This window comes from Podarcis filfolensis, assembly GCF_964270895.1.
Source record: "Podarcis filfolensis genome assembly, chromosome: 16".
In the NCBI taxonomy this organism is placed as follows: domain Eukaryota; kingdom Metazoa; phylum Chordata; class Lepidosauria; order Squamata; family Lacertidae; genus Podarcis; species Podarcis filfolensis.
Window position 1 is genome coordinate 23,703,742 of NC_139620.1, and position 27,405 is coordinate 23,731,146.

Here is a 27,405-nt window from a genome sequence, read left to right on the forward strand (position 1 = left end):
GCCTTAAACACTACATTGTGTTTTAAAGTGTTCCAGTTATTCAACAGACATTTAAAGCACATGATTCCCCCCCCCCCCGACAAAATCCTGTGAACTTTAGTTTCCTCACAGAGCTAGAGTTTCCAACACTTTGAACAAACAACAGTTCCCAGAATTGTTTGAGAGAAGTCTTATGCTTTAAATTTATGGTGTGGATCTGTCCTTAATTTACCGAGAGGAATGAATTTTTTGAGTTGTGGCAAACCTGGCGTCTTGTGAACTCTCACTCTGCAATGCGCCTGAGAGCCTCAAGAGATTACATTGAGCTCAGGTGGGAAAACTTGCTTGCTCAGAATCCAGAGTTTGTCAGCTGACTCGGGAGTAGCACAAAGCAAACTTCCTGTAGTCGGTAAAGAATCAGCCAGGTTCCTGTTCAGTACTTTTTCTTTGGAAAAAGGAATAAAGTCGTTTGCTTGCCCACTTATCTCATCCAGAAAACACCTTTGAATTCCAGCTGCAGAGGACTTACCTTTCTCTCCAGGTAGGTCAAGGGCTTCTCTCCTACATTACAGGAGTTTAAAGAAGCTGGGGATTTTGTTTCGAGGTGGACTGACAGGTGTGTGTGTGTTTGTGTGTGTGTTGCTGGAGAGAGAAATTCAGAGCAATAAGGATGTGTGGTGTGCTCAAAACCCATGAAGCCGTGCTTAATTGTTTGTTTTGCTTTTAAAAAAGCAGTAAGTGCTGCAATCTGACATCCAAGAAATCTATCCCCTTTGGGTGTGGAAGAATTACATCAGCCTTCCCCAACCTGGTGCTCTCCAGATGTTTTGGATTGCAGTGCCCACCAGCCCTCGGGCAGGGATGATGGGAACGACAGGCCAAAACATCTGGAAACTGCCAGGTTGAGCGCCGACTGCATTAAACACTCAGATGTGAAGTTAGCAGCCAGGCTGTTTAGAAGGGAGGGGACAGCACACCTTTCAGCTGTCTGTCTGCTGCAAACAGCGGGAATTAGTGGCTGTTTTTATCTCCACACTCCTGTGTTTCCTTGAACGCTTAACAAACCTGCTGGGTAAGAAAAAAACTTTGATGGACCACTGCCTGCTTTGTCAAGATGCAGTCTTAAAGGTGCCAGTGGACTCTTTCGGGTTTTCTTTTCACTACAGGAAAACCGGATCATTCTGTTCTTCTGGGTACGTGGCCTTTCATTAAAGTACTGGTCCATTTAGCTTAGTATTGCCTACACTGACTGGCAGCAGCAACAACTCTCCAGGGTTTCAGACAGGGGACATTCCCAGTCCTACTGGGAGATGCCCTTGGGGTTTGAACCTAGGACCTTCTGCGTCCAAAGCAGATGCTCTACCATTCAGCTACCGTCCTTCCCCTAAAAATGAATTAAGATTCTAGCCCTTATGGTTTTAAAAGTGGCAGAGCATACAGGGCAGATGCTCTACCACTGAGCTACAACTCATACTCCTCCAGTGTCTTCAACAGATGCGCTGGCAAAGCTTTCCCTGGCATGGAGATAAAGTAATGGGGAAAGATTCAGCTGCTACACTTACTTTATGTTAATCTGCCCATGGCCAGAGGCAGGAGGAAGAGGGGCAATGGTGGGTGAAACCCAGCCACCACTTACAGTTTACATTACTCTTAACTTCTTCCTCATTCCTGTCAAGGCTGATGAACTCTGAGGCTGCCCATCTGATGAGATGCTTGCAGCAGATCCATAAGGTAAGGCTACTGGTGGCTATTAGCCACAATGTTCTCATATCTATAATTAAGGGACCCTGCACTTCTGAATTTGCTAGTAAGCTACCGTCCCAGGTATGGTGATTGATTTGCCACTACAAGCAGAGGCATATCTTCTCCCCCACCCTGTGGAAATAAGTTAGTGCCCTCCAACTGCTTCGGGCAACAATATATTCAATTGATTAACTGCTTTCTGCATAAAGAGCCTCTAAACGACCTAGAACACAAAGCATAACGTCAGATGAAAACACCAATACATTACAATAAGAACCATAGAATAACCCTCAGAAGAGACCCAGTAAAACAACAGCAAAAGCCTATAATCAATAAACATCTGTGCAGACTGGGGCTGATGGAAGTTGTAGTCTGAAACAGTGGGGGCAACACAGCTGGAGGTATGGGGCATGGGTAGCACTGTGGTCTAAACCACTGAGCCTCTTGAGCTTGCCGATTGGAAGGTCGGCGGTTCAAATCCCAGTGACGGGGTGAGCTCCCGTTGCTCTGTCCCAGCTCCTGCCAACCTAGCAGTTCGAAAGCACACCAGTGCAAGTAGTTAAATAGGTACCGCTGTGGCGGGAAGGTAAAAGGTGTTTCCATGCGCTCTGGTTTCCGTCACGGTGTCCCATTGCGCCAGAAGCGGTTTAGTCCTGCTGCCCACATGACCCAGAAAGCTGTCTGTGGACAAATGCCAGCTCCCTTGGCCTGAAGACGAGATGAGCGCTGCAACCCAATAATAATAATAATAATAATAATAATAATAATAATAATAATAATAATAATAAAAAATTTATTATTTATACCCCGTCCATCTGGCTGGGCCCCCCCAGCCACTCTGGGCAGCTTCCAACAAAACACTAAAATACAATAACCTATTAAACATTAAAAGCTTCCCTAAACAGGGCTGCCTTTAGATGTCTTCTAAAAGTTTGGTAGTTATTTTTCTCTTTGACATCTGGTGGGAGGGCGTTCCGCAGGGCGGGTGCCACTACTGAGAAGGCCCTCTGCCTGGTTCCCTGTAACTTGGCTTATCACAGTGAGGGAACCGCCAGAAGGCCCTTGGAGCTGGACCTCAGTGTCCGGGCTGAACAATGGGGGTGGAGATGCTCCTTCAGGTATACAGGACCGAGGCCGTTTAGGGCTTTAAAGGTCAGCACCAACACTTTGAATTGTGCTCAGAAATGTACTGGGAGCCAATGTAGGTCTTTCAAGACCGGTGTTATATGGTCTCGGCGGCCGCTCCCAGTCAACAGTCTAGCTGCCGCATTCTGGATTAGTTGTAGTTTCCGGGTCACCTTCAAAGGTAGCCCCACGTAGAGCGCATTGCAGTATTCCAAGCGGGAGATAACCAGAGCATGCACCACTCTGGCGAGACAGTCTGTGGGCAGGTAGGGTCAGGCCATAGTCGCCTTTGACTGGACTTAGGTACCAGGGGTCCTTTACCTTTTAGCCTGGTGTGGCTTATATGGGCAGTTTTGAGCCTTTCTTCTCTCCTATTCTTACAAGTTAAACCTATGCCCTGTTTTGCATTCCTCGCTCCTGTCCTTTGTCACTTTCTCCACTCCTTCAGTCATCTGGGACAAAAAAACCCTTTCAAGTGTTGATTGCGGGATTATTATTTTTTACTGCCTGGCGGTGTGTTTGGCATCTTCCCCCCTCTGCTGGTTGAACGTAGTCATTGCACCGGCATATGTGTGTCAGCCCTTTGATTCGTTTCAATTCTCTTGGGGACTCAGCGCCCTTCAAAGAAGTGTGCTTTATGTGTTGCATAACTTTGGTTTTTGCTCCCAGGTTCCCAGTGTGTTGTTTTTCCTTCTCTGTGGCAAGCGTCAAGTCTGGAGGGAGAGAAGGCACTCATCATCTTATATAGGAACCAACAGATTGGAGAAATAGTACTTTGGGTTTGCTTGAAACCCTAAGAGAGGATTTTTTAAAAGCCTCCCTCAAATCTCTGTTTAATTCCTGCACATTCAACAAATGCAGCCAGGACAAAACTGGTTTTCCAACTCTTCTTTGGCTAAATATTTGCTCTTCCCAAAACCAGTTTCTGAATGATTGGCTGGACCAGGCCCTGAATGTGGCCCTGAAGTCCTGTTGTGTTTTTTTGAAAAATGTTAAATCTTTTTGTTGTTGTTGTTAACTTCGTCTGTGTTAAATATGTATTCTGTAGTTGACCACCTTTGTAATGTTTTATTTTGAAATCTTTAGGATAATATTTTTAAAAGGTAAAGGGTCCCCTGACCATCAGGTCCAGTTGCGGCCAACTCTGGTGTTGTGGCGCTCATCTTCCTTTATTGGCCGAGGGAGCCGGCGTACAGCTTCCAGGTCATGTGGCCAGCATGACTAAGCCGCTTCTGGCGAACCACAGCAGCTCACGGAAACGCCGTTTACCTTCCCGCCGGAGCGGTACCTATTTATTTACTTGCACTTTGATGTGCTTTCGAACTGCTAGGTTGGCAGGAGCAGGGACCGAGCAATGGGAGCTCACCCCGTCACGGGGATTCGAACCGCCAACCTCCTGATCAGCAAGTCCTAGGCTCTGTGGTTTAATCCACAGCTGTTGTTTTGACTGTATACTCTTTATTTGACTTTCTCCAAAAATGTTTGATTCTGGATTGTTTTATTGATGTTTTAATATGCTGTATACCACTTTGAGATTACATATATATATGTGTGTGTGTGTGTGACATTAATAATAATAATAATAATAATAATAATAATAAATGGCCCTTGAGACTCTCCCCAGGACACACCCTGCCCCATGAACAATCTGTCTAATGTTGAACCTGACCATTGGTCCATCTAGCTGAATCATCCTGATTGGCAGCAGTTTTCCTTTCCAGGAGATCAAGATCCTTCCGATGACTTGCTTCGTGAGATCCTTTCAACTGGGGGTACCACAGACTAAACATGGTGTGGTCTGTAGTGCAGGCAAAATGTGTGCTCTGCCATTGAGCCATGGCTGCTCCTCCCTCTTTGAATGCTTGGGTTTAGTTAATGCTTCATAGTTTGTAGAGCCTTGAAGGCTCCTGTGAGCACACAGGGATGCACCAGAATTTCCAGACTCGGCACACCTGTGAAACACGTAGCCTCTTCATCTGGACTCTCCATAGGACACACAAACACCCGCTCTGCAAACTCCTTGAGTGTTTTTGTCTGGCTGGGATGGGCATTTGAATTCTGATAATGCTTCTTGCTTGACTGAATAGAGGATGGAGGAGGGTGTCTGAGAGTACAGAAAGTAGCTCGCTTTACAAAGTGGGGGAAAACCTTAATTGCTTTCCCCACTTTTGGCAAAGCTTCTAGCCCTCAAGGTAGTTGCCTTAAGGGAATGAGGCAGATTTAACTTTTCTCTTAGAGAAAAGTGCCCCTAAATTGCTTCCGGGCAATCCTCTCTACTTAGCGTTCATTCTGATTTTTTGGTGGGGTGGTTATAAGATGTTGTACCAAGTAATTATTGCCCCGTGCATTTCCCCATCACTTTCCTTACTGCAAAAAGTGTGGTTTTTATTTTGAGGGAGAAGAGAGTTTGGTGCACCAGAGTCCACTTCAGTAGCACAAGCTGAATCTGCTGTTATGCCTGTTCGATACACTGCTAAAGCAGCAGCTGTCTGGAAGCACCCAAAATAAAGGAAGAGGAGGCAGGGTATTAGCATGTGTGGCTAAGGGCTAAAACTGCCACTTTTATTTTGGGGAGAAAAAAAGAAAAAAGAAAGAAACCTTTATTTTTAAAGATGCCAAAACGTCATGCAGTAGCTAGCAAGCTTCTGAGTCCAGCAGAACTCTTCATCAGGTTGGATATTAAGCAGTGCAGGAATGAGGGAGAAAGCTGACTTTCTATTGAAACTACAATGTCTGCATCGTTCAAAAGCTCACTTTTGTCGCATTATCTTAGGAGTGTTGCTGTTTGGATTGCTGTGACGACTGCCTGCATTTCAGAGTTTGCTGTTGCTAGTGATCCAGCTCTGATGTGCAGAGATGAACATACCAAGGACTTTGGTTACAGTCTCTCTCCCTCTTTCCCCTGCAGGTATTCAGCAATGCCAATGAAATCCTCTCGGGCATCAGTCAGCCATCTGTGTGCAGCGAGGTGCTGCTGTCTGCACCAGGGACTGCATATATCCTGGGTATGGTATGGATTTGTGCCTATAAAAAAAGGCCCTCTACTGTCACAACCTTTACTGCCTATTGGTCTCCCTTTTCCGGAACTTGGGGGGCCATTCAGTGAAGCTGAATGTTGAAAGATTTGAGACAGACAAAAGGCAGTACTTCTTCACACAATTATGGAACTCGCTGCCACAAGAGGCCGTGGGGGCCGAGAAACTTGGATAGCTTTAAAAAACATTGGACAAATTCATGGAAAAGGCTAAGAAATGGCTATGCTCTGCCTTCATGGTTGGAGACAATGAATAACAGCTGCTGGAAAGCTCAGGAGCAGTGACGTAGCGTGGGTTGCCAAGGCCCAGGGCCATGTGGAGGGAAGGGAGGGAAATGGACGGAAAAGGATGGAATATGCATGCAAATTCAGCTGCATTCACTGGAGATTGCAGCTGTAGAGATAAGAAGAGTCATTTCCATTGACTGGAGAGGTCACTTCCTGGTTAACATGGAGAAGCCATTTTCATTAGATCCCAGCTAGGGAAGTGCACAGCTGAAAGAAGAAAAAAAAAAGGGATGTGGGTGGCATTGTGATCTAAGCCACTTAGACTCCTGAGCTTGCTGATCAGAAGGTTGGTGGTTTGAATCCCTGTGATGGAGTGAGCTCCCGTTGCTCTGTCCCAGCTCCTGCCAGCCTAGCAGTTCAAAAGCACACCAGTGCAAGTAGATAAATAGGTACCATTGCAGCGGGAAGGTAAACGGCGTTTCCGTGCGCTCTGGTTTATGTCACGGTATCCATTGCGCCAGAAGCGGTTTAGTCATGCTGGCCATATGACCTGGAAAGCTGTTTGCAGATAAACACTGGCTCCCTAGGCCTGAAAGCGAGCTGAGTGCCGCAACCCCATAGTCGCCTTTGACTGGACTTAACCGTCCAGGGGTCCTTTACCTTTCTGCACAGCTGTATTGAGACAGCACCAGGTGTTGAATTTTTGCACCCCTAACAAATTTGCAACCGCCCCTGTAGCCCCTCCTCAATGCTACACCGCTGCGCAGGAGGAGAGAGGGTTCTTGTGCTTGGGTCCTGCTTGTGGGCATCCCATAATGGGCATATGGTTGCCCACTGTGAGAGCAGGATGCTAGCCTAGATGAGCCACTGGCAGCCTAAATTTGCCAATAGGCAAGCTGGATCTCACCCACAAAACAGTGGATTTTGGGAAGTGGCTGTTGCAGCAATGCTTGAATATGTGACTTGAACCCTCAGAGGTGATTTCCTCCCTCTCTAATTCTTTTCTAAGTAACTCCACTCCACCGGTTTATGCTTGTGCATGTGCAAATCTATATCCCAACAGCTGCAGAGGGCGACTTTCCTTGCTGTTTCTTTTTTTGCATCCAGGGTTGTCGGAAGTGTACCGGGTCTCCAAGCGCTTGGAAGAAGGGATGAAGGCTCGGAGAGCAGAGAGCGAAGCCCTGCTGCATTGCCTGCGCAAGGTGGATCTGGTCTGGAACAACCTCCTGTCCTTTCTCGCCTTTGGCCATTCTGTATTCCAGATGCTGGTAAGGACGTCTTGGGACGCTGTGGGTTAAATCACAGAGCCTAGGACTTGCCGATCAGAAGGTCGGCGGTTCGAATCCCCGTGATGGGGTGAGCTCCCGTTGTTCGGTCCCTGCTCCTGCCAACCTAGCAGTTTGAAAGCACGTCAAAGTGCAAGTAGATAAATAGGTACTGCTCCGGTAGAAAGGTAAACGGCGTTTCCGTGCGCTGCTCTGGTTCGCCAGAAGCGGCTTAGTCATGCTGGCCACATGACCCGGAAGCTGTACGCCGGCTCCCTCGGCAAATAAAGCGAGATGAGTGCCACAACCCCAGAGTCGGCCACGACTGGACCTAATGGTCAGGGGTCCCTTTACCTTTAAGGACGTCTTAGTGGACGCTAGCGCTGACCCCACCTCTCCCTCTGCTTAGCTTATTCGGTGGGTTTCTCTCTGATGACAGCTTGTTTACATACCCTCAAAAAATTCTCCAATGAAAACAGGGACGTCCTAAGGAACAGCAGGACATTCTGGGATCCAATCAGAAACTGGGATGCCTTCTGTAAACCCGGGACTGTCAAAACTGGGACACTTGGAGGGTCTGTATTTATTTGGCTTGCTGAGGCTTGGTCAATGGCACTCTGGGAAATGGTGTCATCATTCCGGTGGTGAAATAAGCAGCAGCTTATTTATTTGTCCCTTAGGAAGATAGAAAGCTGTCAAACAGAACTGGGTCATTTAGCTCAGGAATGTCCACACCATTGGATCATTCTGTTCTTCTGGGTACATGGCCTTTTATTAAAGTACTGGTCTGTCTAGCTCAGTATTGCCCACACTGACTGGCAGCAGCTCTCCAGGGTTTCAGGCAAGGGGACATTCCCAACCCAACCTGGAAATTCTGAGATTGAACCCAGGACCTTCTGCATGCAAAGCAGGTGTCCTGCCAGTGAGCTACAGCCATTCACTGTGCTGAATCTGACTCTTGGTCCACCGAGCTCAGTGCTGTCTACACTGACTGGCAGCAGCTCTCTGAGGTTTCAGGCAGGGAGTCTTTCCCAGCCCTACCTGGAGATGGTGGGGATTGAACCTGGGACCTTCTGCATGCAAAGCAAGTGCTCAACTACTGAGCTACAACCTTCTTCACCATCTCTCTCAGCACTGCTTACTCTGACTGGCAGCGTGCCTGTTCAGAGTTCTGATCCTTGACCAAGTGCCTGGGGTTGCTGATTTGGGCTGTGGGGCAGAGAAAGCCAGGTTCTGACACTTTGGGTCCGCCCCCCCCCCGGTGTTGACTTTGCTTACAGAATGTTAACCTGCTGGAGCCGTCTGGTGAAAGTGACTCTCGCTTGTCAGCTTCTGACCTAGCACCCCAACCAGTCTGTGGGGTTTGCCTAACTGAGGTGAAGCGGGAGCCCCAGGTGAGCTTATTCATTTTTTAATTTGTTTCACACATGGAATGGGACATCTGTGGTTCTCTAGATGCTGGTGTTAAAAGTGCCAGACTAGGGACCCAGGAGAGCAGGGTTTGAATCCCCACTCAGCCATGAAGCTTGGCCTAGTTGCTGCCTTTCAGCCAAATTACCTCACAGGGTTGTTGTGGGGATTAAGTGAGGAGAACCATGTACTGTACACTGCCTTCAGCTCCTTGGGAAAAAAGGTTGGGATATGAGTATTATAATCATGTCTATTCTTATCACCATATTTGGTAGTAGTATTTTAGTTGCTTGTTATCCAAATGTAAGGGACGCGGGAGGCGCTGTGGTCTAAACCACTGAGCCTCTTGGGCTCACCGATCAGAAGGTTGGCGGTTCGAATCCCCGCAATGGGGTGAGCTCCCGTTGCTCTGTCCCTGCTCCTGCCAACCTAGCAGTTCGAAAGCACGTCAGCACAAGTAGATAAATAGGTACCACTGTGGCGGGAAGGTAAACTGTGTTTCCGTGCGCTCTGGTTTCCGTCATGGTGTCCCGTTGCACCAGAAGCGGTTTAGTCATGCGGAAAGCTGTTTGTAGGCAAATGCTGGCTCCCTTGGCCTGAAAGCGAGATGAGCGCCGCAACCCCATAGTCGCCTTGACTGGACTTAACTGTCCAGGGGTCCTTTACCTTTACCTTTATCACATTTAAAAAATGACTATAATAGTTGTAGTTAAATTTATTGCCTTCCCTTCACTGGCAGGTCCCAAGGTGGGTTAAAGGTAAAAGGGACCCCTGACCAGTCGTGGCCGACTCTGGGGTTGTGGCGCTCATCTCGCTTTACTGGCCGAGGGAGCTGGCGTACAGCTTCCGGGTTGTGTGGCCAGCATGACTAAGCCACTTCTGGCGAGCCAGAGCAGCGCAGGAAAACGCCGTTTACCTTCCCACCAGAACGGTACCTGTTTATCTACTTGCACTTTGTGGTGCTTTCGAACTGCTAGGTTGGCAGGAGCAGGGACCGAGCAATGGGAGCTCACCCCGTCTCGGGGATTCGAACCACCGACCTTCTGATCGGCAAGTCCTAGGCTCTGTGGTTTAACCCACAGTGCCACCCGCGTCCAGGGTGGGTTACATCAGCTTAAAATGCAGAATTAAAAACTGTTGAAACATTACAGTCAGAGGAATACGGTGGGTCCTGAAAACTCACATCTCAGGTGTTCAAGGCTTGTTTAAAGAGGAGCATTTTCAGGGTTTACTGAAAGCTGAAGAATGAAAGTGCCAGGCACACTTCTGTGGGGTACAAATGTATTGCAGCATGAAAACAGAAGAACACCCTTAAGAGCCACAATAAGCTTTGGCAGCACACTACTAACAAAACGTCATCTTTGTCTATGAGATGCCTGGGGGGAAACACAATTCTCTAACTGGCGTTGCGAAGATCTTAATGAAGGTTTCAGGTGGATCACACTGGGAAAGGTATCCTGCATAGAAGCCGTGACCGAAAAGGCCTTATTTATTTTTCTTTGCCTTCTCAGGTGAGTTCTGGAAACTCAGATCCTATTATGTATGAAGGTAGCTGTTATCATGCCAGCTGTGCCAATTTCTGGCTGAACTGTGTGGATGCCACTTTGCCAGGAGGGACGTGATTCTTTTTTCTCCCCCCCCACCCCCAACTTTCTGAATGTACTCCAGTCGTCAGTTTCTCTGGAGGTTAAGAAGATCTGGAGACACAAACAGAGACTTTTCGAAGGCTACAGAATCATCTCCCAAGGCTTCATTGCTGGTGGGAAGTATCTTTGGAGAGACAAAACAAGATTGCGTGAAACCAGACTTGTGCCTTTCTGTTCATCAAAACAATCTTGTTTTTGTAGGATGCTTTAAAATGTGCCCAGGAACAACCTGTTTTCTAATTTATTTTGAGCACTTCTCTATCTGTATTCTGTGGTTTGCATCCAGACTAAATCAGTGGTGCTTCATTTCTGTGAGCATCAATGGGACTATGCAGAATCTTTTTGCACAATTGATGTTGTTGGTGAAGCTTCTACCTCAAGTGACAGCTTTTTGGATCTGCTATGACCTTTTCTGCCCACCCAACCAAATGTCTGCTAGATGTTTTGGACTACAATATATAATTCGGTATTTGAAAGATTGGTATTAGCAATTGTATTATAATTTGGTATTGTTACAATGAGGCTGTTATTGGATGGTAATTGAAAATTAATAAAAATTATTATCAGCCTGGTGACCACCAGAAGTTTTACACTACAACTCCCATCAGCTCCAGAACCATACGGCCATGCTGGCTGAGAGTAATGGAAGTTGTACTGTAGTTTAAAACTTCTGGTGGTCACCAGGCTGGGCTAGGGCTTAGCAGTGTGAGACCTGACCTGGGCAGCCACGATTTACATCCCTGGTATCTTTGCTCCATTGCCAATTTTATACCATCTTACTTTGGCCCTACTGAATTGAATTAGCCTTGCCCTTGGGTAAGTACGTAGCATGACATTTGCAACCAGTATCTCCAAATAAAGTCTTAGTGCAGGTCCGTAGCCTGAAATAAGGTGAGGGTAAAGAGGCCTAAGGAAATACTGTAAAATGCAAGCAGTCTTTTATATTACTAATTAAACATATTGTTCAATTTTATTAATATAGGTGCTCTGTGTACAAGTCAATTGATGAACCTAATACTAGTTCTGCTGACTGACTGGCTGGCTGGCCTGCCTGCCTGTGTGCTCCTACTGGGCAGCTCCCTGCCATGCCACACAGATCAAGCAAGGAAGAAAGGAAGGAAGGAAGGAAGGAAGGAAGGGGGTCAAGGAGGAATGGGCAGCCAGGCAGGGGACAGACATGCTGTACGCTCACATGTGCCTCCTTGCTCCTTTGGGAGGCAAGCCAGAAACAGAGGGTGGCACCCGACTGGGGGGAGGCAGCAGACTGAGGGAGGGAGTGAAGCAGGAAGGGAGGCAGGAGAATATTGAGGGTGCTGTGCCCCCAGAAGAAAATGAAAGGTAAAAAAGATCTTTTCAATGCCAGTTAGAGAATTGTGTTTTCCCCTAGGCATCTCATAGACTAAGATGTGCTGCCCAAGCTTATTGTGGCTGTTAAGGGTATTCTTCTGTTTTCATGCTGCAATGCATTTGTGCCCCCCAGAGGTGTGCCTGGCACCTTCATTCTTCAGCTTTCAGTAAACACTGAAAAAGGCATGCAGGTGGCGCTGTGGGTTAAACCACAGAGCCTAGGACTTGCCGATCAGAAGGTCGGCGGTTTGAATCCCCGTGACGGGGTGAGCTCCTGTTGCTCGGTCCCTGCTCCTGCCAACCCAGCAGTTCAAAAGGACGTCAAAGTGCAAGTAGATAAATAGGTACCGCTCAGGCGGGAAGGTAAACGGCGTTTCCCTGCGCTGCTCTGGTTCGCCAGAAGCGGCTTAGTCATGCTGGCCACATGACCCGGAAGCTGTATGCCGGCTCCCTCGCCCAATAAAGCGAGATGAGCACCACAACCCCAGAGTTGTCCGCAACTGGACTTAACGGTCAGAGGTCCCTTTACTTTTACCTTTAACCCACCCTGGGACCTGCCAGTGAAGGGAAGGCAATAAATTTAACAACAACAACTATTATGGTCATTTTTTTATGTGGATAAAGATAAAGGTAAAGGACCCCTGGATGGTTAAGTGCAGTCAAAGGCAGCTATGGGGTTGCAACGCTCATCTCACTTTCAGGCCGAGGGAGTCGGCGTTTGTCCGCAGACAGCTTTCTGGGTCATGTGGGCAGCAGGACTAAACCGCTTCTGGCACAACAGGACACCGTGACGGAAACCAGAGCACACGGAAACACTGTTTACCTTCCCACCACAGCGGTACCTATTTATCTACTTGCACTGGTGTGCTTTCGAACTGCTAGGTTGGGAGGAGCTGGGACAGAGCAACAGGAGCTCACTCCGTTGCGGGGATTCGAACCACCGACCTTCTGATCGGGAAGCCCAAGAGGCTCAGTGGTTTAGACCACAGAGCCACCTGCATCCTTCAGAAAAAAATTACTGGGTGGGGGGCAAGGGACCCCGGCCCCCTAGAGTTGGCACCTATGTAGTCTGGTAACCCTAGGCACTACAGTCCTGCTTTGCTGCAACATTGGGTGTTTCCCAAAGGAAAAGCTCTCCCTCTTCACTGAAGGCTTTGTTATTTTGGAACGAGACACAAAGGAGTCACAAACTGAGCTTGCCTATGGTTTGCTTGTTTTTTCAATTTTTTGTCGCTTTTATGTATAGAAAAGAAAAAGGCACACGCATACACACAGAGCATCCCCTTATCGACAATCCCACCCCCTTCTTTTTCATCAGGCAATAGGGCTCTGCACTGGACAGAGTTGGGCAAAATTTCACACTTAGTAAAGATAGCGTCGGGGTTCGTTCAGCTCCGCTGAGCCCCCTTCTCCCGGAGGGCGCGAGTTCTGTAATTGTCACAAGGCTATCATGACCCTGACTTCGTTTTCGTAGAGGTCAGGAATCACCCCCAGCGGGGACTGGACCATCTTGACGCTGGTTTTCCCAAAGAGTTTCTGCTCGTACTGGATGAGCTGCTGCCAAAAGCCGTTGTTGGGCCGGACGATGGGCCGGCAGCACTTGACCCAGGCATGGGCGTTTGCCAGAGACATCGAGTGGTACTTCATCAGGTAGGCGATGCACAGAGCGGCAGAGCGGCTGACGCCCGCAGCGCAGTGCACTAGCGTCCGGCCTTGGTTTGATTCCACAGCGCGGATCTTATCGGCTACGGGGTCAAAGAAGTCCAAAAGGCGGGACGAGGGGCAGTCTGTTATGGGGACGTGGATGTAGTAAATGTCTGGGAAGTAAGTGTTGACCACCTCCACTGAAACGTTGATAACTGTGGTGATCTGGTTGGCGTAGAGGAAGAGTTTGTTGTTGGCGGCCTCGCCATTACTGAGGAACAGGCTGTTTGTGATCCGGGAAAGGCCGTAGACAGACGGGTGCCTGAGTAAGATGGGGATGGTTCCAAACACTGCATTCATCAAGGCGAACTTTAGACATCAGCTACGACAGGAAGCATCATTCTTGCTCGCTATGCTTTGGGGAGACAAATGAGGCTTCCGGTTAGACAACGAGGAAAAAGGAACCAGAAGCTTTGCTCTTGGGAATTATAGGGACAGAACTACCTAAATTGTATAGAAACTTATTCATGTATGCGACTACAGCGGCAAGAATGTTACTTGCCCAAAAATGGAAAGAAGAAGAAGTCCCAGCAAAGGAAGAATGGATACAAAAACTTATGGAATATGCAGCAATGGCAAAACTGACCGGAAGAGTAAGAAAGGAAGATATCAAGCTTTTTATAAAAGAATGGAAATGGTTTATTGAATATTTACAGACACATTGTAAACAGATAAAAGCACTGGCAGGATTATCCTACTAACCTGCAGTTTCATAAGAGTATACAGTGGTACCTCGGTACTCAAATGGTTTGGCTCCCGAACAAATTGGCTCCCAAATGCCGCAAACCCGGAAGTGAGTGTTCCGGTTTGTGAACGTTTTTTGGAAGCCGAATGTCTGAACATGGCTTCTGTGTTTTCCGAATGAGTGCAGGAAGCTCCTGCAGCCAATTGGAAGCCGCGCCTTGGTTTTCGAACAGTTTTGGGAGTTGAGCGGACTCCCGGAACGGATTAAGTTCGAGAACCAAGGTACCACTGTATATTTAAAGAAGATGAATAAATGAGCAAATTAAGTTAATTTGGATATGCAGAAGATATTAAAAATAAATTTAAGGAACTGCAGAAAGAGGGGGAAGGAAGTCAAGTTTTGAAATGTCAAAAGGATTGTAAAATCAGTGAAATGTATAAATCTGAAAAGTATAAATAAATTTTAGAAAAAATAGACAATAAGGGAAAAGGCAAACTGAATGTGCAATATCCAGCAGTGGCTATTGCCAGGGTTTTTGGGTTTTTTTTACCTCCCAGGTAGGCACTATCACCATTCTAAGAGAACAAGGCAGAAATTTTTGGTGAGCTCCTAGCACCTCATTTTCTAGAAAAATAGTACTGGCTATTGCTTCAATGTTGGGAATTATTCGTAGGATTAAAGTTGTGAAGGCAGTGAAGAATAAAAAAAAACCTGCCAATTTTTCTGGTTTCCCTTGCAGAGAACAGGGCTGGAGGAACCTGCAGATCTCCAAATGTTGTTGGACTACAACTCCCATCAACCCTGGCAATTAGCCCTGCTGGCTGATGGAGGTCGGAGTTCCACTCTAGAGGGATATATGCCGTTATATACAATTTTTGCAAACCTTGCCAAAGTTACCAGGGAAAACAGCAGCACTTTGTGAGTCCTTTTTGCCTGTACCTGTATATATTCCTGGTCAAACACCACCGGCATCTATCGTGGCCCCCAGACACACTGATTCAGGAAGTCGTTTACTTCTTGAACATCATAGTCTTTCAATAATGTCTAAAAGGAGAAAAAGACATTGAAAACTTGGAGCTATTTCAAATGAAGTTCTTTGTAGCCAGCCCTAGCTCTCTGCACCCTTAACAAACCACAGTTCCCGGGATTCTTGGGTGGTTGGAGCCATGATGACTATTTAAAGTGGAACAATACTGCTTTAAACTTATAGTGCATAATACAAGTAAAAGTGGGAGGGAGGGAAGGATAGTGACTTGGAACATTTGTCGTATGAAAAGTTACCAGCAGGAACTTACAGGATATGCACCCTTTGGAAAATGAATCAGTGAGACCACCCCAAAGCTTCTGAAGATGTAAAAGCAGGATCGTTTAGGACCACCTCGCTAGCACCACAAGTGCAAATCCTCGTGAATTGCATCCTAGTTGGATGCAACCCTTTAAACGCATGGTTGCTATTTTGATAACCCTTGCCATCTTTGAATATGCTCAGACCTGTATATTTGTGCACCAATGTGTTTAAATCAGCACATGCAAATTTGCACCAGGAGCCTTGCACCTTCTTAACTACCTAGAAATCAGCATGCTGCGATTCTCTGTTTCTGTGAATTAAGTGTCAGAATTTAAGGACTCATTTTGAGTTCAAGGTTCCAGGCTAAATGGCCCTTCTGCTCCACTTCTCCAGGGTTTCTGGCAAGGATCTTTGCAATCCCACCTGGAGATGCGAGGGGCTGAACTGGTGGTAAGCTACTGAGCTACAACCCATCTCCAAATCCTGTCAAGGCTCAGAAACTGATATGCCAGAGCAGTGAGATGGCCAAATTTGCTGGGTTGTTAAAGAGAGAGAGAGAGAGAGAGAGAGAGAGAGAGAGAGAGAGAGAGAGAGAGAGAGAGATTGCAAAGGGCTGCAAAGGGACCCTCTCCAAACTTAGTGAATGGGCACATATATTATCATTGGGTCTGAACAATGGTGGACTTGGTTTTTTCCCAGATTTTAGCAGTGCCCTGCGCAATGCCAAAATTCGGTGCCCTCCTGCCTCTCATCTTCCATTCTAAGTCACTGTTGCAGGGGCTCCTACAGCACCCTCTTGGCTAGTGCGGGTGAACTGGTCAGTCTTCTCTAAATCCTCCTCTGGTTTGAATCAGCCTAAGAGCAACACTTTGGAGTTACAGCAGAGAGCTGGATGAAGATGTCAACCCAATACAGTATATGGCAGCTTTGAAAAAGGCAGATCCCACGCTAGGGATCATTGGGAAAGGAATTGAAAACAAAACTGCCAATGTCATAATGCCAATATACAAATCTAGGATGTGACCATATTTAGGATAGGCAAAGGTAAAGGTAAAGGGATCCCTGACCATTAGGTCCAGTGGTGACCGACTCTGGGGTTGTGGCGCTCATCTCGCTTTATTGGCCAAGGGAGCCGGCGTACAGCTTCCGGGTCATGTGGCCAGCATGACTAAGCCGCTACTGGCGAACCAGAGCAGCGCATGGAAATGCCATTTACCTTCCTGCCAGAGCGGTACCTATTTATCTACTTGCACTTTGACATGCTTTTGAACTGCTAAGTTGGCAGGAGCAGGAACTGAGCAACGGGAGCTCACCCCGTCATGGGGATTCAAACCGCCAACCTTCCGATTGGCAAGCCCAAGAGGCTCAGTGGTTTAAGCCACAGTGCCACCCGCGTCCCATATTTAGGATACTGTATACAATTCTGGTCGTCTCCCATCAAAAAGGGCATTGTAGGGTTGGAAAAGGTTCAGAAAGGACTTCTTCACACAGCACAAACTATGGAGCTCCCTGCTGCAGGAGGCAGCGATGGCCACCGACTTGGATGGCTTTCGAAGAGGATCAAACAAATTCATGGGGGAGAGGGCTGTTGATGGCTACTAGCCACAATGGCTCTGCTGTGCCTCCACAGCCAGAGGCAGAAATGCTTCTGGAAAACCCGCAGGAGAGTCCTCTTGGGCTCAGGTCCTGCTTCCCACTCAGGCCTCAGGTTGGCCACTGTGAGAAGAGGATGCTGGTCTAGATGGCAGGATCCAGCAGGCTCTCCTAATGTTGTTATGGCCATTCAGAGATAGACTGCCTTTGGACATGGAGGTTCTCCCCCCACCCCCCATCCTTCCCTGACTGGGGATGGATTCTTGCGCATCGCTTCCTCCGCGCCCCACTCGCCCCACCAAAACCCCTTCTCGACCTGGCGACGGGGAGCTCTCCTTACCCACCGCCCACCCCAGACGCTTCCTGCGGTGCCCCCTCGTCCTCCTCCTCCTCCTGCTTCAGAAGCAGCGGCGGCAACGAGAAGGCATTGAGCCCTTCCAAGCCCCGGGGCCGGTTTCCAGGGCAACTCTGAACGCCCGATCCCATTGTGACCTCCGCTCCCTCCCGCGGGGAGGCATTGCCCAGCCATGGCTCAGCGCAGTCCGGTCCAGTCCCCGGTCAGGGGAGGCGCCATGGAGGCGGGGAAGCCCGAGGACGCCCCGCCGGCCGTGGTCACTTTCTTCCAGCCCCACGTCGGCGGCCAAGTGCTGGTGCTTTTCAGGTAAAGGGGGTAGATGGATGGATGGGGGGAGCGGGGCAAGCTCCCAGGGCACAGGGAGGAAGGGGATGGGCTTCACTCGTGACACCCTCCCCTCTCAATCAGGGGTTTGCCCCGTTTTGCCTCTGAACATGTGCAGAGTTCTTTTCCTCCCTGAAAGGGGAAAATAATTTTTTTTTGGGGGGGGGTCCCTCTTTCGCAAATGTAAATATTGCATATCCCCGATGAAGGGCCCTTGAACATGTGCAGAGTTCTGCCGTTCCCTGACAGAAGAGGGAAGAGGCTTTGTTGCGTTTCCCCACTTTGGGTCTGCATGAATTGCATGCCATGTTCAGGGGTAGCAAGACAGCCCCCAGTGACATGCCTCTGAGCATTTGCAGAGTTATTTTGCTTCAGGAGGGAAGAAGGGTTTATCTGTTGTTCCTCAAATATAAAGCTTGTTTATGTGTCTCCTTTAGGGGTTGCAAGGCAGCCCCGTGGCTCAGCTTCTCTGAGAGTTTTTTCGTTGAAAGAAGAGGAAAGAGGGTTGGGGTTTTTTTGTCTTTCCACAAACATAAAGATTTATATTATGTGTATGTAAAAAATAGTATTCTCTGTCGTATAACAGATGCTATTGGTTAAAACAAAAAACTAGTGACCCAGAAACAGGTCTCCCAAAACCCTATATACTGGGCATTTTCAAAGCACTTTGCATATGCTCTTGAAATCCTTACAATAACCTTGCAATGTATATCAGTATAAATATCGCTCAGATATTGCAGAGGCCCTGAGACTAAGAAAGAAAGAAAGAAAGAAAGAAAGAAAGAAAGAAAGAAAGAAGGCCTGACTTTTCTTTAGGTCACAAGGTTAGAAAGGCAAGGTTCGAACCAGGGACTGCCTTGTCTATTTAAATCTTAAAATGTTTATTTGCTCCCCCCCCAAAGAGGCTTACAAAAATAAGAAGGCAGCTATATCAGCATTGCAGGAAAAAGATAAAAACGCACTCAAATCTTCCATAATATTTCAGCCTTCATCCAGTGAGCAGGAGAAACTGGCTCATGGAAAATTAACTTGCATGTCGTTCAGCCTCCTCCTAGCTCCTAGAATACAACAGTGTGAAGAGCCAGTGTGCTGTAATGGTTATAGTGCCAGACTATGACCTGGGAGACCAGGGTTCGAATCCTTACTCAGCCACAATGAAGCTCACTGGGTGACCGCAGGCCAGTTGCTGTCTCTCAGCCTGACCTGTCGGAATCTCAAGCCATATCAGTCAGAGGAATTGGCCACTCTCCAGGTGCCCGGCTTGGATTCCTTGTTGATCTCCCCCGTCTCGGCTCCCGGCAAGACAAGGCCAGATCTCTATCGGCCGATCCTTCTCAAACGTGAGAAGAACACAACCACTCCTCCCCTCTTCCCTGCCATCCCCAGGGAGGGGAAAGAGACAGACAGAAATGTCTTTACATGCCTTTATTTCTGTCTTTCCAGCAGTGCAGAGAAAACATGTCTGCACTCCTCAGCAGCAACAGCAGAGAGAGAATAACTCCACCCATGTACTTCTGGTACAGGGTCATGTGACACTCTGAGCTAACATCCGGTGCTCAGTGCACAGAATAGACTGTCCCTTGTTCCCACGGTACAGTCCCATAACATCAACATCCTGTTTGGCTTTCCAGCCACCTGGAGCACTCAGCAGCATTGCTCCTTTTTCGTAACATGACCTACCTCACAGGGTTGTTGTGATGGGGAAATCGTGATTAAGGAGAACCATTTGTACTTCCTTGAGCTCCCAGAGGTATATAAATGTATGAAATAAAAAAGTGCTAGGCCTGCAGGTGGATATTCCCAAATTGGTGGTATTTACTTCCTTAATTTTGGAGGGAGGCAGTAGCAAATGCGGTTCTAACCAGGCGCCTCTCCCGTGCAGTTTGCTCAGTGGCAGCGAAGCCGTTTTAAAGAGGTTTTTACCCAAGAGTCATCTTTCTAAGGTGATCATTCGTGACAACATCAGTGTCCAGAGAGTGCATGATATCAAGGTACATCTCACTATTGAACCTCCTTACCTGAGCCCTCCTGCTTGTGTTACATTTCAAATGCAAGAGAATGTTTCTTTAGGCTGGTGAGCCAAATAGCTATTATGTATCCGGGAACTTGTTTGTATACCTCTATCTCTTTTATGTTCAAGAAGCTCCCTTTGTGTCAATGGAGGAAGAAGGCGTTCTGTGCACACAATGTCCTTGCAAATCGACTCCATCCACAGGAATGAGCAGAGTTGTGGAGGTGGAAAGAGCTCCACATGGCTCCCAAACCAGGAATACTTTGGCTGCATTCGCACAGCGGTTTATCCCATTTCCCCAGCGCTTCCCTGTTAATTTCAGCATTATATCTGAGCTTTCATACAACGCAAAATCCACTTCTGGAAAACTAATGGAATACAGTGCATATTAGGCATTTTGTTTCCATGTTTTTGAGCCCCCGAAAATGTGTTTGCAGCCCCCAGTTTACCTGGAAAATTGTGGGAGTAAAGCAATGAAATTCGGGGTAGTATACTGGCATATGTCCCCCCCTGCTCTTTTCATGGGGGAAATAGAAGCACACATATGTGGAAAGGGCGGTGGTGGCGGGGCAGTTAATGACATTATCCAGTGACATGCACGTCTGAATGCACCCCTAGGTTACACAACTGGATTTTGTGTTCAAGCACAACAAACCCGCTTCTGGCCAGGTAGAGTGGCATGAATTTCACACACAAGCTCTGATTGGCTGAGTAGTTTGTAGGGCTTTCCCTTCTGTATGTTTGGTTATATGTCTCTCTTCCATGAATGGAGAAAGACAGAACCTCTCTGTTCCTTAATCCTCAGATTATGCACCGGTTTGGTTCAGCTTGCTTAGAGTGTTATTAAGACTTTGCTCTCTGGACTTTTGTCTGTGTTTATTTAAGTGACTTTGCTAACAGTTGCTTCCGATTTCTTAAAGCTCAAGCACATTGAAGAAAGCAAAAGGAAGATGGGCAATCTCTTTGACCAGATGATGAAGAAGTTTGTGCATGACCAGCAGAAGAAAATGAACCGCTGGAAGAAGGAATATGGCCACTACCAGAGAATGCTGGAGAGGATTGACCAGAGGGCCTGGCTCAAAGCCCACACCTCAACCTTTGCACTGCCGGAGCTAACAAAGGCCAAGGATGTCACAGGATGGAAAAATGTGAACCTGCCACAGCAAAACAGGCTTAGGTAACTTGAGTGACCATGAGCTAGAGGAGTGGCTTCATGGTTCCACTTGGCACAGAAAATCATCATGAAAAAGACCCATGCGTCCCCTGCCCCCGCCCTATAGGCTTTCCTGCTGGCTTGTCTCATTAAGATAATGGAATTAAAGTTAATACAAGGCCTTCACAGCATTCATGTGGCACAAATGTTTCTGTTGTAGGCCTTTAATTGGATTTTTTTTTAATGTTCAGAGGGCTTTACAGTCTTTTTGCAGGTCCAGCCTTGCCATTAGGCAAAATGCAGCAGCAGATTTTGGGTGTTATGGAAAAGTAGCAAATTGTTAACTGTTGACCCATTTATTATTATTGTATTCTTACTGACAGGAAGGGGGAAAGGTGCTTGTGGGTTGGTTTGGATTTTTTTGCCTCAGGTGCTAAAATACCTCAGTTTGGCCTTGGACGCTTTGCAACTTGATTTGGGGTGGGAGAGGGCATCAGGCTGCTGTATCTCAAGCGGCATAATGTCCTGGGACTGTCCTGGTCTTTTGGCTATCTGCAACCTGTTATTCCCTGTTTACAGACAGTTGATAGACTAAGGCCTAAGGTGAGCCTGTGACCATGGAGGGGGTGCATTTGAACCCGCTTGTCCAGATTTATTGGATGTGCATTTGGAAAGTGCAGTGAAATGGAACATGCTGGGTCTGTGGGGTCCTTTTCTGCAGGTTGGTGTTCTGGTATGCAGCTGGCAGGCAAAATTTGCATGGCACTACACAACACCCCCATTCCCAAACACCAGTTCTATCTGCATTGCAGCCAAGGTTGTGCATAGCACACGTTGAAGGAGACAGAAGTACCTGGATTTATTTAGTGTCTGTACCCTGCTCTTTAGTCACAAAGACTCCCATGGCAGCTTACAAACAATCAGATATAACTGTCGCTGTCTGCAGGCCTACAACGTAAAATACATGGCACACAAGGAAAGAAGTGTAGGGATGGAAGAGGAAGAAAGCAAACCCAAGAGCACTTCTTAAAGTAAAAAAGTAGTTCTTATAATGACCAACTGGAAACAGTTCAGGGGCCAGAGATGCCTGATGAAGCTGGTCTTAGGAACACAGGTAGCTAGCTGCCTTATACAGAATCAGGCCATTGGTCCATCTTGCTCGGTAATGTCTACAATGACTGGCACACACCATGAATAAATGTATACATCTGTATCATGTCTCTGCTTACCTGCCTTTCTTCCTTAAACTAAAACCCCTTGATGATGTAGTCTTTTCTCAATCTGCCGGACACACAAACAATTTAGCACCCTCCTCTTCATGTCGTGCAGGCAGCAACAGCCCTCCAATGGTGAGCCTCCAGGAATCCCTGAACTTGAATCCTCTTATACCACTCACATAGAGAAACTACTAATAAGTACTTATTTTATTTATTTCTTATGTGGCCAAAAGATGCTGCTAGCTATCAGCAGAAATGTCAGATGAGCTGAATAGGCAATGAATGGTGTCCTTTATGTTTATTCTAGAGATAAACTGGCTTCCATCTGAAAAGCATCCAGCAGATGCAGACACCTGACTTGCAAAAGCAATAAAGATCTAATTCATTTCTGTGACATACATTTGCAAGGGATTAAGACAGGAAGATATTGCCTACATTGATCATCTGTGCTAAAGGGGCAGTCTCATATGGTAAAATTGGTCTGTACACAACTGAGTTGAGATTGGCAAGGATAATTTTCTCATCTGACATCACAACAGGCTGCTAGCAGAATACACATTTTTGTGTGTGCATCTCACACACATGCATAGAAAACTGGACAGCTGACTGACTGCCTTCCAATAATGGTTCTGTTCTCTCAGGTGCCAGCCACCAGTTTATGGATATCCTGGCTCAAGTTCGCACTAAAAGACAGCATCAGGACTGACTGCAAATTGCCTCTTAGTGCCTGAAATAGTGACTTGCCTGCTAGTGATTCTGCTAATGCCCATACTAGGCACAAACCCTGCCTGCAGTGTTCTTGTCTGTTTTTGGCATCATTCTGGGTGAAGTCTCTTCCTGTCCCTTGATCATCCAGAAAGAAAGGAAAGTGCAGGACCTAGGTGACTGGAGATATGGTGGCCACAACTCCTGTGAGGCACCAACTCACTTGCAGGTTTGAAGCCCTATCCCCAGAACTATAATGGTTGTTGCTCCTGACTTGTTCTAGCTCCCAGTGCTCCCAGGTCAGACCTAAATGAGCCTGGTAGGTGGGCCACTGTTGCTTACCAGGAGGGGCAAAGCAGTGCGCAGGTTGGCATGTGCCAAATAAAGTAAGAAGCAAAGTTCACTGGATAAGCCCAAGGAGCCATCTAGTATAGCGCCCTGTTCTCGCAGTCAAGCAGGACCCAATCACAGGAGCCCTGTCCTCTCCTGTGGCTTCCAGCAGCGGATACTCAGAAGCATTACTGTGTCCGACCACAGAAGCAGACTATAGTCACTGTGGCTAGTAGCTGTTAATAGGCTTATCCTCTATGAATCTGTCTAATCCTCTATTAAAGACACCCGGGCTGGATGGGCTTTGCTGGCACATTTGCACTGCGCCAATCTCCTTTCCACCTTGTCCCCTTACTGTAAGTAACAGTGACCCCTCCTGCAGTTGTGTCTTCCGACCGGCCTTCAGTTCCTGCATCAATCCTGTAGCTGGGACTTGGGGCTTACAAGGGGTGAGGCAGGCTGACGGATTCAGGTGGAAGTAAGCCCAGACATAACAAGTCAGGGCAGGGCAAGCCTGCTGACTCGGCCACAGCATTCTCTGGGGATCAGCAGTGAGGACCATGGACAGCTCCAGGTACATTGTGCTACCTGACCCGTAGGATGCAGCCTTAGCAAAGGATTCTCTGATGAGATCCCCTAACAACATCTGTAGCGGCAGGTGTCCACATACACGTTTTACCACACCTCTGTTTTGCAGAATTGTAAAACTGTGTGAGAAAATGCAGAGTCAGGTGTCGTCTGGATGGAGTGACAGTTTAGCACAGTTTAGATGTGTGTTTCATGTACAGTGGAACCTTGGTTGTTGAATGCTGCTTCGGAAGTCGAACGTTTCGGCTTTCAAATGCCGAAAACCCAGAAGTGAATGCTTCCATTTTTGAACGTGCCTTAGAAGTCGAAAGGCTTCTGAGGCGCATCTCTCCATTTTTTCTACGGATTTTGTCGACTGGCAATTGCGCCTCAGCTGTCGAACATTTCGGAAGTCAAACGGTCTTTCAGAACAGATTACAGTACAGTGGCACCTTAGTTCTCAAACTTAATCCATTCCGGAAGTCTGTTCCAAAACCAAAGCGTTCCAAAACCAAGGTGCGCTTTCCCATAGAAAGTAATGCAAAATGGATTAATCCGTTCCCGACTGCGTTCCTTTTCCCTTTTCTAGATTGTAACCCTGAGGGCAGCGACTGTTTTGTTTAAAGCTGACTGGATTTAGGGCTCTTTATATATAAATGTGTAATAAATGACATATATCGAATTTTTTTATATATATAAGCTTTCCCTTGCGTCGTCTTGGCCACGTCGCCAAACGAAGCTTTTGCCGCCCTGTCACCTGAGGTAACAGCGTGGCAAAATGGCCGCCGGCGCCTCCACCTGGACAGCGAACCGTTGAGCCTCGCGCAGTTTCCCGCCTTTTTTTATTCTAATCAAGCGGCGTCCGCATCCCTATTCCTTGATTGGCCCCTTGCCGGCCCCGCCCCCTTTCTACTCCCCGCCCTCCGCCTTCCACACAACTCCCGCGAGATCTCCGACCCTCCGGCAGCCCGACGAACCTCGCAGACGAGGCGCACGTGATCCGGGAGCCGTTCGGCGCCCTTGCCGTAGGAGAGGGGAAAGAACAGAACGCGGGGCGCCGCTGTCGTAGCGGCGTGACGCTCCCTCGGGTGGGGTGGCGCGTCACATGGCCAGGAGCGGAGGGGCGCGGCCTGCCGCCGTCACGTGTCGCGCGGCCCCGCCCCCTCGCTAGCCCTGGCGGCGGCGCTGAGGCGAAGCAGCCAGGAGGAGGAGCGGCCGGGCGCAGCCTCAGCGGCGGCGTCGCCTATGGGGAAGGCAGCCGCGCCGCTGTGCAGCGCCGGCACCCGCGGGCTGGTCTCCCTGCTCAGCGCCGTCCCTTGCCTGGCCTGCAAGCAGCCCCCTCGCCGCCCTCCTCCTCCCCCCGCCCTCCTCGTCGCCATGAGCCTGGCTGGCGCCACCACCCTCGAGGGGCCCTTGCCCTCCACCCCCGCGACCACCCCGACCTCGGCCGGCCCCGGGCCCGACACGTACAAAGGCTGGCTCTTCAAGTGGACCAACTACCTGAAGGGCTACCAGCGTCGCTGGTTCGTGCTTAGCAACGGGCTGCTCAGCTACTACAGGTACCGTGGTACACTTTTTTTGCCCGGGCATTCCTTTGCTAACGTTTGTGAGTGCGCGAACTTTAGGGGCAGTGTGGTAGTTGTTAAAGGGGGGGCAGGCGCTTGTGGGGCGCGCGAGTACTGCGCTGCTGCAGACTAGGGAGTAGGAGAAGTCGACGTGGCCCGTTACTAGTAGTATTACGGCAACGCTGACTGTCTAATGTACAGTATAGCACTCGAGAGAGGGGGGTCGTGGTCGTGTGACATGGGTGCTGTGCAGCTGCTAGGATAACTCGGATGATTTCCGAATACTGCTGCTGCTCCCACCCCCAATAACTCACCAGCAACAACCTGCCACCCAGAGTGTATCTGTGATCCTTAGTTCGATGGTAGAGCATCTGATTTGCGTGCAAAAAGTCCCAGGTGCAATCCCTGGCCTGTGTAGGTAGGACTAGGAGAGACCAGTGGCGTAGCATGGGGGGTGCAGGGGGGGCGGGCCGCACCGGGCGCAACATCTGGGGTTAGGGCAAATCCATGGGTTAGGGGGCGCAAATCCACGGGTTAGGGGGCGCAAATTACTTGCCTTGCCCCGGGTGCTGACAACCGACGCTACGCCACTGGGAGAGACTCCTGTCTAAAATCACGGAGAGTCACTGCCGGTCAGTGCAAACAGTACTGACTTAGATGGACCAATGTGTCTAGGATTGTAGAGTTGGAAGGGACCCCGAGGGTCATCTATTTCAACCCCCTGCAATGCAGGAATCAATGGCCATAGCTCAATGGTAGAGCACCTGCTTTACATGCAGAATGTCCCCTTCAATCCCTGCCATCACCAGGTAGGGCTAGGAGAAGCTCCCTTTCTGAAATCTTGGAGAGCTGCTGCCACTCAGTGTAGGCAGTGCGAAGCTGTGTGGGCCAATGACCTGACTCCATATAAAGCTGCCTTCTATAATAGGGGAAGGGTTGTAGGCAGCTCACTGTTAAGAGCATGTGCTTTGCAGGTAAAAGGTCCAAGGCTCAGTCCCCAGCAGCAACTCCAGGTAGGTCTGAGAATGACCCCTGACTGAAAGGAGAGTTGCTGTCAGTCAGCATTGACAGGACTGAGCTAGGTGATCTGATGTAGTATAAGGCAGGCTCCTATACCTTTTTGGGAAATTGTGTTAACGCTGCATTTGTTTGCCTGCATGCTCAGCTACTGTCTGAATTGTGACAAATGAAAGATGGAGTAGTGCAGTTTCTACAAGCAGCATGTGGTAGTGTGTCCCACCACACTGTAAAACATGCCCTCTTGTCTGTTGAATTAGTAGCTGTAGTCAGAGTACCAGTTGTGTTAGTGGAGGGATCACCCTGAAAATTCCTGGTGTTTTTAGCGCTTCAGGTGAAGGCACTTTGCAATAACAGTAACAAGAAGAAACTAGTTCCTGCCTGCAGGAGTTTATGGTCTAAGCTTCAGCAGCTGGGAAAACAGGGAAGGGAGCGGAGTGGCAGGGTAACAAAACAAATACAAGAAAAAAGGGGGGAGGATACAATGAGAACGGGGAAGACGGGAGCAAATAGTTAGCAATATCTTTGTGCTCAATTTCCAGAGAAAGGGTATTTTTTGTTTTTGCAAAAACAGGCTTACAAGAGATCTGTGGCATAAAGCTTTTTGGGTGAAAGCTCACTTGGTCAGATGCACACAGAGGAAAAATGGGTTATAAACAATGGAGACAAAGACCATGAAATTCAGATGGTAGTGATAGTTCTCTCTCTGATAAGAATAGAAGGTTCCGCAGGTAATGCTTTTGCCATGCTTATTTCTTGCCTAAGAAGAGAACTGCTTTCAATTATTGATTAGGTTTAGTTTAACCTAATTTGCTAATGAGTACAGTCGTACCTTGGTTTTCGAACAGCTTCGTTCTTGAATGTTTTGGCTCCCGAACTCTGCAAACCCGGAAGTGAGTGTTCCAGTTTGCGAACTATTTTTGGAGGCCGAATGTCCGCCACGACTTCCGGAGCTTCCTGCAGCCAATCAGAAGCCACACTTTGGTTTCTGAATGTTTTGGAAGTGGAATGGATTCCGTTCGACTTCCAGTGTAAAACTGTACTACTTAATTTAATGCTGTATGAATTTCTGAATTCTTGTAATCTGAAAGGTTAGGCTGGAAGCTGTGGGTCC

General features: G+C 48.1%; 4 protein-coding genes across 6 annotated transcripts in view; 3 read left to right on the plus strand and 1 right to left on the minus strand.

The window, feature by feature from the left end:
- The first annotated feature begins 376 nt into the window (after nucleotides 1-376).
- Nucleotides 377-11,407, plus strand: LOC310751370 (synergin gamma-like). 2 transcript variants are annotated; one of them, XM_083590712.1, is made up of 7 exons: nucleotides 377-520; nucleotides 1,656-1,710; nucleotides 4,569-4,619; nucleotides 5,756-5,852; nucleotides 7,217-7,377; nucleotides 8,655-8,768; nucleotides 10,296-11,407. In XM_083590712.1, the coding sequence occupies exons 2-7, from the start codon at nucleotides 1,660-1,662 to the stop codon at nucleotides 10,404-10,406; spliced, it is 585 nt and encodes a 194-aa protein (XP_083446838.1). In that variant the 5' UTR covers nucleotides 377-520; nucleotides 1,656-1,659; the 3' UTR covers nucleotides 10,407-11,407. The 2 variants fall into 2 exon arrangements, with proteins under 2 accessions (XP_083446838.1, XP_083446839.1); XM_083590713.1 differs by lacking the exon at nucleotides 4,569-4,619.
- Nucleotides 11,408-12,978: 1,571 nt separating this feature from the next.
- On the minus strand, nucleotides 12,979-17,437 carry DUSP18 (dual specificity phosphatase 18). Of its 2 annotated transcripts, none has more exons than XM_083590717.1 (3): nucleotides 17,392-17,437; nucleotides 15,106-15,210; nucleotides 12,979-13,836 (listed from the first exon to the last, which is right to left on the minus strand). In XM_083590717.1, the coding sequence occupies exon 3, from the start codon at nucleotides 13,779-13,781 to the stop codon at nucleotides 13,215-13,217; it is 567 nt and encodes a 188-aa protein (XP_083446843.1). In that variant the 5' UTR covers nucleotides 13,782-13,836; nucleotides 15,106-15,210; nucleotides 17,392-17,437; the 3' UTR covers nucleotides 12,979-13,214. The 2 variants fall into 2 exon arrangements, with proteins under 2 accessions (XP_083446843.1, XP_083446842.1); XM_083590716.1 differs by having other exon boundaries at nucleotides 17,388-17,437.
- Nucleotides 17,438-17,530: 93 nt separating this feature from the next.
- LOC310751380 (uncharacterized protein C5orf52) lies at nucleotides 17,531-21,081 on the plus strand. The gene is made up of 3 exons (XM_083590725.1): nucleotides 17,531-17,708; nucleotides 19,609-19,717; nucleotides 20,658-21,081. Exons 1-3 carry the CDS (start codon nucleotides 17,575-17,577, stop codon nucleotides 20,916-20,918), a joined length of 504 nt encoding a protein of 167 aa, XP_083446851.1. The 5' UTR covers nucleotides 17,531-17,574; the 3' UTR covers nucleotides 20,919-21,081.
- A 3,559-nt stretch (nucleotides 21,082-24,640) lies between these two features.
- Nucleotides 24,641-27,405, plus strand: part of OSBP2 (oxysterol binding protein 2) — a gene marked incomplete at its 5' end in the record, with an annotated part of 151,444 nt that continues 148,679 nt past the window's right edge. The window contains one exon of the mRNA XM_083589990.1: nucleotides 24,641-25,268. Within this exon, the coding sequence (XP_083446116.1) occupies nucleotides 24,955-25,268 (314 nt within the window). The remainder of the gene's footprint in view (nucleotides 25,269-27,405) is intronic.